Genomic DNA, 12,637 nt, shown 5'->3' with positions numbered 1-12,637 from the left:
GATAGAAAGGTAGGTAGGTACTTTTGCTCTGGGATTCAGCTCGATATTTAACACTAGGATGGTAAAACCTGGAGCCCTGTATCTCTATGGTAACAGTTCATATTGACTGTTCAGAGCGTGGGTTGGGTCGGTCATGATGTTGTTTGCCAATCTTAACATGTTTTTATTGTGATTCTGATTCTTAAAGTTTCTCAAGTAAGTGTCCAACAAGCTTTGAGCATAATAGATTGTAGGACAACCACCAAATGTGGTTGTTGAAATAACTGTGAGATGATATGTAAGCTTCTGTGTCCACCAACATGAGCACAGAGTTAAACAGACACTGAAAGCGCTGCAGGAACTTTAATAAGCATACCCTGTACTACTTCAGCAACATTTTAAGAGCTTCGGAGTGAAGTGTCTGACATTTGGCACCTTCAAAATCAATGCCAAACCAGTCTTCAAATAAATCACGTTGAGGGTCTTTTCAATCCACTTCTCAAAGTTCTCTTAGTTTTATTGAGCTTCATAAATCTAAGTTTTTTAAGATGTTACAGCTGCATCTCTCACTTTGTCACTTTGTCTCGTTCTCTTTCATTCTGACTCACACACACTCACACACATATTTTTTTTTAGCAAGAAACAAAATGACCTTTTCAAAATGCCTGTTGTGGTTGATCTTGTTTTGACATAGACAATATCCAGGGACAGAGGGAACTTAAATATCTCAGAGAACCGAACAAAGTCTGCCAACCTTCACATTCTGGGACATCCAGATGCCAGACGTCAGCAGAGTCATTTCCCCTCTGTATTAAATATTTGATTAAAGTCACTTGTGCAGCCAGAAACCAACATGGAAATTGTTCTGAGACATGACAATAGTTATTTCCCCCCTTTGTTTTCAGGGTTACTTAATCTGTCCTCCATGTAACTCAAAATCCCCGTATTTCTTCTTTGAGTGGAATGAGTCACAGAGGTCGTGTTTAAGAAGCTATTCAACTCCAAGATACAGCTGTCACTGTTTGCCATATATTTGGACACATTTGGCAACTTAGGAGAGCAAAGCATCTGCTCCTGCTGGTTGCCTTCATCATTGGACCTTGGAAAAGATTTACTCACCTTCCCACTGGCAAATCTGCCGTACCGTAATATCTGGAAAATAAGTTGCACTAGAATATAAGAGGCAGTCTGTTTTGGGGCGTATCCCAGAGGGCAAAAGGTTTTCTACAGCTATGTATTAATAAAAACGTGTTTGTTTCAATACTATTTCAATTTATTTTCATTTGGAACACATTCAAAACACACACAAATTCTAACCTATCGTCTGTTTTCACCGTGTTGATAGTGCGGTGTGGTAGTTGAGCCCTGCCTACGGTAACGTTGATTGTTGTGAGGGTGGAGGCTGCACACGGCGCATGTCTGTGACAAAGTTTATAGCGCCATCTCTCTCAGCATTTTATACTGGTGTATTAGTATGTAGGACCAGTATGTAGGACACAGCCTGCTTTTTAGATGAAAAAAATTTATCAAAAGTGCATCTAATATTCTTTTCGTATTTATTGTATTCTAATTTACATGTCTTCCAGGTTTTCTTTCTCTAAATGCTATTTGATTTATAATCCGATGCGTTGGGTTATTTACAATGTGTTTCTAAAGCTTTCTGCAGGAGAATGATACAAAACGAAGAGACAACATGCTACATGACTTGAGACGAGGCTACGGTTAAAAGATATCGCGCTTTGATACTGTCATTGTCTTTTCTGATGTGGCTTCTAAACAGGCCTCGAGTGCTTTCATTGTTTTCATTGGATTTGCAGCGTTTTTCTTTCCGCGTGTGTTTTCTGTGTTTGTGTGTTTTTGACTTTGCATCATTCGTGTATTTGCAGCACGTTTGACGTTAAAGTTGTAATCTCGAAGATCTCAGTTTTGATCTATTTGGCGGCACCTATGGCGATAAACAGTAATTGCGGGAGCACACTTCCCAGATATCCAGACAGTGTCACGTGTGTGACGTTCACGGTTGGCTCCGGTTGTAACTCTTGATTGTCCTCGCTGATGGTCGCTTTCCTTCTTAGACAGTTTTCCTTCATCTGAGCGCCGAGTTTGTTTCTTTTTCGTTGGATTTTCACTTATTTTTGAAGTTGTATCTGTAGTCATTGATCTTTTCTTTGTTTGTTCAGCCATAGTAGATTACTGTTTACTCGCAAAACTTGCAGAGACAGGAAAAGCTCTCTGGCAGACCAACCACTGCTGGGTGATGGAAAATGCATCACTGGATTTTTTCTGTGAATGTCACCACAGACGCCCAGTCTGTAATACTGCAAATGCAAAGTGCTTTCATAAGTGGGCCGTGGGCTCTATCAACATTGTGACGAGATTATTACTTTAATGCATTTGTTCTGGACTTTTGCAGAATGTTCTTTTCATTTGCAGCGCGTTTTTGAATTTGCATCGTTTCTGATTTTGCAGCCTGGTTCTTCTCATGCAAACCGTTTGGGCCGTTTGCAGTGCGATTGCCCTTGCCGGCCATAATACAAAACCACAGTACTGTACATGTGACTATCTGCAGGGAAAATACTCAAAAGAACCATAAAAGATCAACACATTTGAACACATAAAACCGACCTCAAGCTGTCACATAATTCAAAATCATAAAAGCAAACAGGATAAAAGAATACACATGCGGGAGACGAGCACACAGGCAAATATGCTGAGGGATTATTTGACATGAATACAGAGTACAGCAGCAGATATTATTCTGCCTTCCGGGCTCGTGGTAAAACCTGATGTCAACAGCAAATGTACTGCCTGAGAACGATCCTGTGAACCCAGAGAGAGAGAGAGACAGAGAGAGATAACAAATTTGAATTAAATCAAATGCTGTAAGCGATGCAGAAAAGGCCCGAAAGGAAGATGGAAAAAGCCCGAATACAGTAGAGGAAGAGAAGGGGTGGGAGATAAAGGGAACATGGGATTACGGGGGTGTCATATGTATTATTGAGTCTGGGCTGGAGGAGAGCGCCTGTTGGTCTGAGTCGACGTAGCAGAGATCCCCTGCCAAAACGATGAATGAGGCTCATTTCTAACAGGCTTCCATAAAGTCAGTGAGGAAGAGCTCAGCGGCTGCAGATCAATCATTACCCAGTGCTTTAGTGTGAACGTGTGTTAGATATGCATATATAATGTGTGCGTAAATATGTTTGTGTGTGCGAGTAGAAAGGTTAGCCTACGATCTACCTGAGCACAATACAGAAAGATGAATGTGTGCTGTTTTCTTCTCTGGTTAACGCACATATATCTGGTTTTTTCGAGGCCCAGGGTTCGACTGACAGCCAAGTATGACTCTTGCAGTAAGCCGAGACGGTTGGCTTTTTACTGAAGCACAACGTGATCGCAAAGGGGCAAGGCCACAAAAGCGGTTTAGAACACAAGACGGGGATAAAGAGGTTTTATATTTGAAGAAGGACAAGCCACTTCTCACTGTGCTGCGCTCGAGGCAACGTTAAATCCTAACGGGGAGGCTTGACAAGCGTTTAAACACTCGCTTCAGATTGATCAAGCTTAAAGACGGTTTTCATAATTTATCACAAATGCGGAGCCCGTTTTTGTCCGAACAGTTGTGCCTGCTGGCGTTTTTTAAGAGTTATTGCATATTAAGTCGAGAGAGATGAATGCACTTTGCAAAGGTTACGTTTCCTAAGCACATAAATATCATCAGATCTCGCAGATGTCTCCTTTTGATGTCTCCCTAGAAGAGCATGGACTCAATTCTCTACACTTTGCGCCATGTGACGATCAGATCTTTACCGAAGCATCAGATCAGATCTGTTAATCCAAACCTAATCTTTCAGGATGTGCTTCGCTCTTTCGGCAGCTTGTTCTCCTGCAGCGGAGGCCTTTCATTTGTTTAACTTCCTCCTTTCCTTCCTTCCTTCCTAGGTGGAGAGGTTCCCTACACCACTCTGGCTACGAGGATGATGATGGGCTTTTGGTGGATGTTTGCTCTTATCGTCATCTCCTCGTACACTGCCAATCTAGCAGCCTTCCTCACCATCACACGCATCGAGAACTCCATACAGTAAGTGTGCGACCTCTCTCCTTTTATCCTCTGTCGGCGCGGCTTCCTGTATTTAAATTCACATTGGTTTTGTGTTACAGGAAACATAACTCTTTAAACATTTCATATAAACCATCTTATACTTAACGATGATTTAGAGCTGCATGTCACATCTATGCATGTATACCAGCACTGCAATGAAAAAGGATTACACGCACAGGACTCCAAAGTATGTATGCATGCAATTGTGCGTGCACACACACGTTCACGGACAAATATGATGAATCACACTGATTCACCATCGGGTTTGTGTGTAGTTATGCACACATGATGAATTGTTGCTAGCACACACAGACACACTTTGGTCTACCCCAGTGTGCTCAGCGTGGAAATCCATTCTAGCAGGCAGGTGTAGTCCATGAGAAGCAACACACACACACACACACACACACACACACAATCCCCTCTCCAACGTTTTCCCTCTGTTCTTTCTTCATTCCATCGTAGGATAGTAATTTCCTGTCTGCCGCGACTTTGAATCTATCATTGTGCGTCTGTGTGTGCGTGCGCGTGTGTGTGCGCGTGAGGGTGTTTGTGTTACCAGCGATGAAGATTGGAAAGATAAGGAGAAGCAGAGAGAGCGAACGAGGCTCAGTGTGGAAGAAAGTAAGAAGAGTGTCTTCGCGTGTTCCTCTCAGGTTTTGGGGGCGGAGAGAGTGTGTCAACTGGCAGAGCAGACACACACGCACACACGCGCACACACATTATTTCCCTAAGCTCTGTGCCCTCTGTTTATCTCTCCTTGTGATGATATGTTTGCCTGCTTCTCTCCTGGTGGCACTAGGAAACGCTCATCTCTCATTGGACTAATCAGCATGCCGAAACATCCGCTATGCCCGGCAGTGCCACAGTTAATTGTGCTTGGCTTCGGAATAAACAACATTTATTTCTCTAAATCTCATCACTATCTGTCTCTTAATTTGTTTCTGTCAGTTTGTCTCTCCATCTTCCCCTTGCTCCCTTCCTACTTTGTCTTTGGCATCCTTTTTCCTTTCCTCTTCCAGCCTCCTCACGCTCCCGTCCCCAGTCTGCTTGTTTCTTCTCCTTCATTCCTTCTCTCTCGAGAAAGAATCATTCCTATTTCCCTTTTTTCCCTTCACTTAAATTTACTGTCATTACAGAGTGCCTGAGTGTTTACCGCCTCATTCAGCATCCATTGAGCTAATTAAGGATTTCCATAAATTTTAATGCATTATCTTTCATGTGTTGACTCTTCTGGGGTCATTAGTGGCACAATTACCCCCTAAACAGCAGCACCCACATGGCCTGGGGCCGCCATAGATGGGTGTCGGGTTAAATTAGGTGAGAGGGAACACACCCAAAATAAACAGAGTAATCATGAAGCCTAATGAACATCAGTGGAGAGAGGAAACGAGTAGTCGAGCGGGGAAAAAAGACTGCGATGTTGTGATTAGCGTGCACTTTTATATGATAAATACTTGATTAACATATTGCGCAGATGGAACAAGAGTGAGCAAACGAGCTAACTTTGGAAAGGAAAAAAGAAAGCGAATGCACCAGCAGGAAAGAAGGAGAAGGCCGGGGGAAGGATGCAGGCACGGCTGTCTCAGTGAGCCGTCAGGACAGACAGAGTTTTTAAGTATTAATGCCCCTGTTTCATCCTGGAAATGAAATAACAAGTGAGCGTTCAGAACCCTCTCTGGACTATTTCACGCTTGGATGTTTTCCCTCAATTTCGGTGTGAATCCTTTAGGAAAACTGTGAGGGATGGCAGTGGAGAGTGGTGAGAGAGAGAGGAGGCAGGAGAGCGAGATACAAAGAGAGAGACAAAATGGTATAAACTTTATAAAGTGGAAAAGAAGAGTGGGAGTTCAGATGGATCAGATGGATTAGGAATAAAAGGGGCAGAGAGAGGTGGAGGTGAGGAGGCAGCACAGGGAGAAGGGTTAGAAGAAGAGTGGACAGAGGAGGGTTTGGGGTTGGTGGTGATGAATTCAGAGTGAAAAATGAGAGAAGAGAGGAAGTGCTTAGGATGACAAGATGGAGAGACAAATGGAGCCTTTGAGGCCTAATGGCACACGCTACATGTCACACTTTATGGTATATGTCCTAATGTGTGTATCTGAGCATGATGTGGCTGCTGACTGTTCTGTATGTATGAACTCATGTCTGTGTTCAGCCAAGACAGCAGACCGGTCCCACGCTGTGACGGGCAGCAGCTCTTATGTTTATTTATATATGTTTATTTCAAGTCGTTCTAAAGGGCCATGAAGTCAACATTTCCTGTCCATCTGTCACTCCATCACTCCCTGCTGCTGAAAAAGTGGCAGTAACAGCACTGCCTCTTTGACAGCTAATGGTCGCAGTAATGAGCTGAATAATTATAATAAGATGTGCACTTTCAGAGTTGTGACGCATAAGTTATCTGAGAACATACAATACTGATATACAGAAATAATAACACATTATATGACTAGCAAACTTTGAATACCATAGCTGTGTCTCAATTCAGGGGCGGCATCCTTCGAAGGATGCGGCCTATGGAGCCATTCGTAGCCTGTGTAGACCGCTAAGGCCAAACTGAGATGAGACGGTCTGGTCTACGGAGGACATCTGGTTTGTGTGACCAGCTGTTCCCGCCATTACCCCTGTGTGACAAAGCGCTGAGCCTGTCACGTGTCAACACAGGTAGCTAGCTGGCTAACTAGCTAGCATAAATAACATCACGTAACTTAACCTATTATTTTAAAGATCATTTGAAGTTTCAAGGCCCCTTTCTTTTTACATTTAAAAGTGTGTTCCTCAGCCGCTTGAGAGTTTGCCATCTCATTTGAATTGGCACGCAATGAATCCTGGGATACGTTGGGCCGTGAAGGACACCACCCGTTGGATCCTTTGTGGCCCGGGAAAATGAGAAAGCATCTGAAGGAACAATTAACCCTCCTGATTTACCTGCTCTTACATTAACATAAAACACCACCACACAAACTTGACTAAACTACTCAAAATTCAATGAAAGTGGTGATCAGCAATTTTATGTGTTCAAATGCCTAGTGTGGAGGATGTCATAAGGCCTTGAGGCAATCAAATGTAAAACACATTATTAGTGATAGATGAAAGTTGTAAATCAGTCAGATTTGACGCCAACACGACAGGAGGGTTAAAATCAGCCTTCGACACGCTGCTGTGACACAATCAGCCTTCAAATAGGTCCTTTGAAGGACAGTGCTTTAACAGCAATTTGTTAAAAGTGAGCAAACCCAGTCATTCTCGCTTAATAAAAAAACATCAAACAGAACAAAAAATCACAACTAAATTGAATGCAATGTTAACCTTAAAGGTTGCACCCTTTTAGCCTTGTGTTAGCATTGTATAACCAACAGCTAACAAAGACGACCAGATGGCCACATATGCACAATCTATGATTTACAGACAGAAAAAACCAACACGTACTTATTGTATGCATTGATTTACATAATGAATTACATAATCTCTTTGTAGACCTTCACGCTCTCTCTCTCTCTCTCTCTCCTTATCTATCTGTTGCACACGCACAGTCTCACACACATGCATCCTTACTATTTGTCACAGGATACATTCAGCTGCTGTTCACTCCATTGACTTGCTCATTGAGCTGCTTAGGGGGGATATAATTGGTTGCACAATGAGCGAGCGTACACAGGACAGATAGACAAGCGTGTGCACACATGCACATAAGTACACATTCGATCAAACTAGACATTCCCAAAAACATAATTAAGCACATATTTATATACTTATATCTCCATAAGACAACACACACACACAGTAATGAATGTGGAGACTGCAAATGTCAAGTGTTATGTAATTTAAATCCGGACATTTGATAGCCCATGATTAGAATGAGTTATTGTAAGTTGTGTACTGCAGCCACAGCAGGGGCTTTGAATGTGATTTTTAGGTCAAACTCAGGAGCATTCATGGAGCTTGAGCGTCTTATGTTACCTTCCTGCCTTATTTCACTAAAACAAATTGAACTCCTCGTTAAACCCATTTTAATCTACCTTTCCCGCCTGTAAAATCTAAACTTATCTCTACGACATGATGCATTTCTCCCTCCTACACAGGCGCACACCATTAACGACACGCTCGGACTTACTGCCCAGTGAGACCAATTCACAGAGGGGGAATCCTGGTCAAAGAGCACGCTGACAGACATGCACACTCTCCGGGGAGCGGTGGGGAGGAGAAATTATTAAGGCCAAAGATTAATTGACGGCAATAAAACATTCATGTTCACAGCAAAGTTCATTAAAATCTTCAAAGGGTTTTTTTTTAACGCGTGGGTCAGAGAGACAGTCGGAGGGCGAGAGAGAGAGAGAGAGAGAGAGGGGGGAACCGCAGCACGTGCAGCCTCGTAATAACACTAACAGTACCTCCTCACATTGTGCCCATTGTTAAATCTGCTACGTGGGCGTGTTACAGCTGAACTAATGAAGTAAGATACAGTGCTCTTGTTGTTCTTCATTAAGCAGGGCATGTTGAGTGTTTTTGTGTGCATGTTTTGTATTACAAATGTGTGTCTCTCAAATCCATGGGTGGTATGTAGCAGCCATTTAACAAACAAACAGTAATTAGTTCCTGTAATGGTTCTCCATTACATTTCTCAGCGGCCAAACTCTTTGAGAGGCAACCCGAGCACTGTTGCGTTATAATTAACAATAGCTCGTGTTTTCCCCTAGAGGTGGCAATTTATGGGTGAAGGGTAGAACGAGAGCGGAAGGAGGAGAGAGAGGGAAAAAATAACAAGACGGACTGACTTGTGCCTTTTTTTTTATTTCTAGTTCTTTGTAAGTGTCCCCTTTTCTTGCTATGATTGCACAGATCAACTGCGCAGTTTTTCAGCTCTGTGAACTGAGTGAGTTCTGCTGTCCAAACCGCTTTCCACCCACATTGTTCTCACATTTGTCGGTCACGGCCAATCACTTTTTTTTTCCTATTTTTATTCATGTCGATTGCATGTCGCTGCCAACTCCCACTGTGGGCCCACGGAGAGTTTAGATCCAAATCATCATCCATTGATGGGGAAGAGGTGGTGTGAACTGCCGTGCAGCTGGCCAGTACATGAATAAATCATGTGTACTGTCCAATGCCCACCTCTCCAGACCTGGCCAGCTCTCACTGGGACTTACCAAGACAGAACAAAGGCCCGATCATCATTCACTGTGTCTCCTCCTGCCAATATAAGAGTGCTAAGCCCGAGGCACCACTGTTAAAGATTTAGTCCAGATCAATGGATTGGCAGGTGCTTCTTCTGATTTTGCTCTTTCAACCCTGTGTCAGACAATTTTTGGTGTAATTATAATTTTATCCTCGATGTGATGGCTTAAATAAAGGCAGTGGGGTGCAGTAGAGCTTCCAGTGTAATGCAAGTGAGTGGAAGGCTGAGGACTGATGTTTTACTGTATCCTCTGACCTTCCCAAACTCCACACCATTACCCCAAATTACTCTTTTAAAAGTGAAGACTCACTCTTTTCATCACTTACAAAGAAACCCGAGGTGCTTGAGAACAGTCAGGTCATAATGCATCTTTGTTTTATTACCATGGACTGGCAAAGTACAGAAAGATCAATGTCTTATTTTCTTGACGTTGTTGGACAGGTGGTTCATCCAAAAGCCATGCTAGAAAGTGACATGTTACACCCATGTCTGAAAGTGCCCTCATGGATGCCCCTGTCATAGATAAAAAATGATGTTCCCTCTCAGTGGATAAATGATATATTGTTGGCCTCCGCACACACCCACGTGTGAGACAATGTGTCCTCATGTCCAAATGTTTCAAATTTGAGCACCTCCCACTGGCGATAATCGGCAATCAAACTCTTCCCAATTCAACCAGACATCTACGGCTGGCTCCCTTTGTCATGGTTCTAACTCTCCTCGCTTTCCTCTTTAGACTGCTTGCCTTCATCTGAGCGTCGAATTTGTTTCATTTTCTTTGGATTTTCACTTATTTTTGAAGTTGTATCTGTAGTCATCCATCTTTTCTTTGTTTGTTCAGCCATAGTAGATTACTGTTTACTCGCAACACTTGCAGAGGCCGGAAAAGCAGCCGATTAGCTCCGCCTACCCTCTCTGGCAGACCAACCACTGCTGGGTGATGGAAAACGCGTCGCCACAGACACCCAGTCTGTTATAATACTATATACTGCAAATGCAAAGGCTTTCATCAGTGGGCCATAGGCTCAATCACCATTGTGTTACCTCATTCAGTGATTGTGACTTACTACTACTAACTACCATTACTATAAAATTAGCTACCACAGACCAGCTGAACGATGACTGTATCACCAAAACAATCGTACCCAGAGGATGAACTGAACTCCATGGTGCTAACGAGGAATGCATGGCTGGAAACTGTACCAATACTCACTCTTCTCCCCCCTTGTCTCTTCCCAGGTCTCTCCAGGACTTATCCAAGCAGACGGAGTTGCCGTATGGAACAGTGTTGGACTCTGCAGTGTACGATCAGGTGCGCTCCAAGGCGATGAACCCCTTTGAGAGAGATCCCATGTACTCCCAGATGTGGCGGATGATTAACCGCACCGGAGGAGGAGAAAATAACGTCGAGGAGTCAAAAGAAGGCATCCGCAAGGTAGGTCTTCACTTTTTTAATGAGCTGCCACTCCCTAGCTAAAGACCGTTGACACGTGTTAAATCACTGTGGGAAAGAAAAAAAGGAACACTGGCGTCAGATGACTAATGTTGGATGTGATGGGATTTGAATACAGGGGAGCAGGTGCAGAATAGAGGCAAAATCAAAAGCAATTATTCATCACTCGGTGCAGCACATTCACATTCGAGCCATCATTTCCCAACATTTTACCTTGTTTTTATTTTGGTTGTTTCGTCCTTCAGGTTGTGTTCTCAAAATCAAATCAGTCTCGGAGGTTGATACGTGCTTTGCTTGAAATCTCCTCCTGTTTTACAGTTTTCAATCTAACTTGTAAAACCTCTTCTACAATGAAGAGAGCGAAGGTTAGGAGATCACATGTGAATTTTAACAGGTCTACATTTACTTGATATAAACACATCATACAGTATAAGCTGACATAAGCGTTGGAAAAAGAAGATGGTTGTGGTTTGATCACACTTACGCGTCCCATCTGTCCCAGAGAGTAATCTCACTCGAGTGTTGCTGCCCAGCATTATGCTAAATGTCCATCCAATCATAGAGCAAGTCATGTGACACGGGCACAACACACTTTGTGCAAATGCTGTTGTTTCTGGTGATATGGGCAGCTGGTAAATAACATCACGCCACTCTACACAAAGGGGTAATTTAACTATTATAGCTGATGTGGTGATACAAGTAGGGATGAGAGCCAAAATGACTCCTCTCATAGAAAACTGCAGCTCTCTGTGCGTTAAGTTCCACAATGGTAAAACACGGGGCTTAATGAAGGCAGCAGATGTTCTCATGCTTCTTTGCCTTCTCCTTTTTCTTTCTTATAATGAGCAAAAACTGACATTTTTACTGATTGTTGTGGTAAAATACAACTTAACGTGTACATGATGTGCTCACATAACTCACACCTGACTCCGTCATTTTATCTCACTGTACCAGTAAACCTTCAAATCCTCGTCATATGGTATGTAATACAAACAGCAAACAGAATATTTATACAGCACACAGTAGATCCTTATTGTACACAGCGCGGCCCTCGTCCTGTTTTGATATACAGCTCATGCTACATGCTTGTCTGTGCTGATAGGGGATAAATCTATCTAAACGATGTTAACGATACACAGATAACAGGCGCATGCTTAAATACTTAATTCCCCTGGTGATTACAGCAGCATCATAAATACCTGCCTGCTGCTTCTCATTTGCATGCATCCCGCTTTCTGTTTGCATCGCACGTCTCTCTTCCAGTGCGGGTCTCACTCACTCCCTCCTCCCCGCAGAATATATTAGAGTTGAACTGGAGCCAGCGGTGGAAGCGTTGGAAGTGTTGGGAGGAGGGATTAAAGTGGCGGGTGGTGTTTTTTAAATGATGAGATAAACGCCGCACATAACGGCGTATAAGCACATGACTATTAACACTCACTCACACACATACTGCTCGATGGCAGAGGTGTTTATTTAGCACTTATAACTAATTAGTAGGGTGTCAAGAATCATGAATAAGTCAGTATTTTATTGGCATACAGAGTTATGTGTGTGTGAAAACACAAAGATATGTTTTCTCTTGATGATGAACAGGAAACCAGCAGCTGGAAAAAACACAAAGCCTCTGATATGACTGCATCAGCATGCATATTTAACAGGATATGATCATTACATAGTCACCATATGTTCATCACGCTGCGTCCTACATGAATATGTTCATTTAGAAAGTCCTCACATCTTCTGTGTTGGAATAAAGCACAGTAGCACTTGTGGCACATGGCAGAATTGAAACCACAGGTCACGATCATCTGACTGTGAAGATTAGCACCCAAGGCCCAGAAGAGTGAATGAACTTGTTACAGGAAGTGTTGGATAACATCAGTTACAGCCTCTGTGTACTTCAGTGCTCCCAATGAGCAGCTGAAAT

At 43.0% G+C, this 12,637-nt stretch overlaps 1 protein-coding gene across 1 annotated transcript in view; it reads left to right on the top strand.

Moving 5' to 3' along the window:
• Positions 1–12,637, top strand: part of grid2 (glutamate receptor, ionotropic, delta 2) — a 514,857-nt gene that overhangs the window by 435,876 nt on the left and 66,344 nt on the right. Inside the window, exons 12-13 of the mRNA XM_069682887.1 lie at positions 3,919–4,057; positions 10,497–10,692. Of these exons, the coding sequence (XP_069538988.1) occupies positions 3,919–4,057; positions 10,497–10,692 (335 nt within the window). The remainder of the gene's footprint in view (positions 1–3,918; positions 4,058–10,496; positions 10,693–12,637) is intronic.

Source organism: Semicossyphus pulcher, unplaced genomic scaffold, assembly GCF_022749685.1.
Source record: "Semicossyphus pulcher isolate SPU_LCO1_2020_fin unplaced genomic scaffold, fSemPul1.0.p SCAF_6, whole genome shotgun sequence".
Lineage (NCBI taxonomy): Eukaryota > Metazoa > Chordata > Actinopteri > Labriformes > Labridae > Semicossyphus > Semicossyphus pulcher.
The sequence above is the reverse complement of the archived record's forward strand: the minus strand, read 5'-3'. Positions and strand labels throughout refer to the sequence as shown.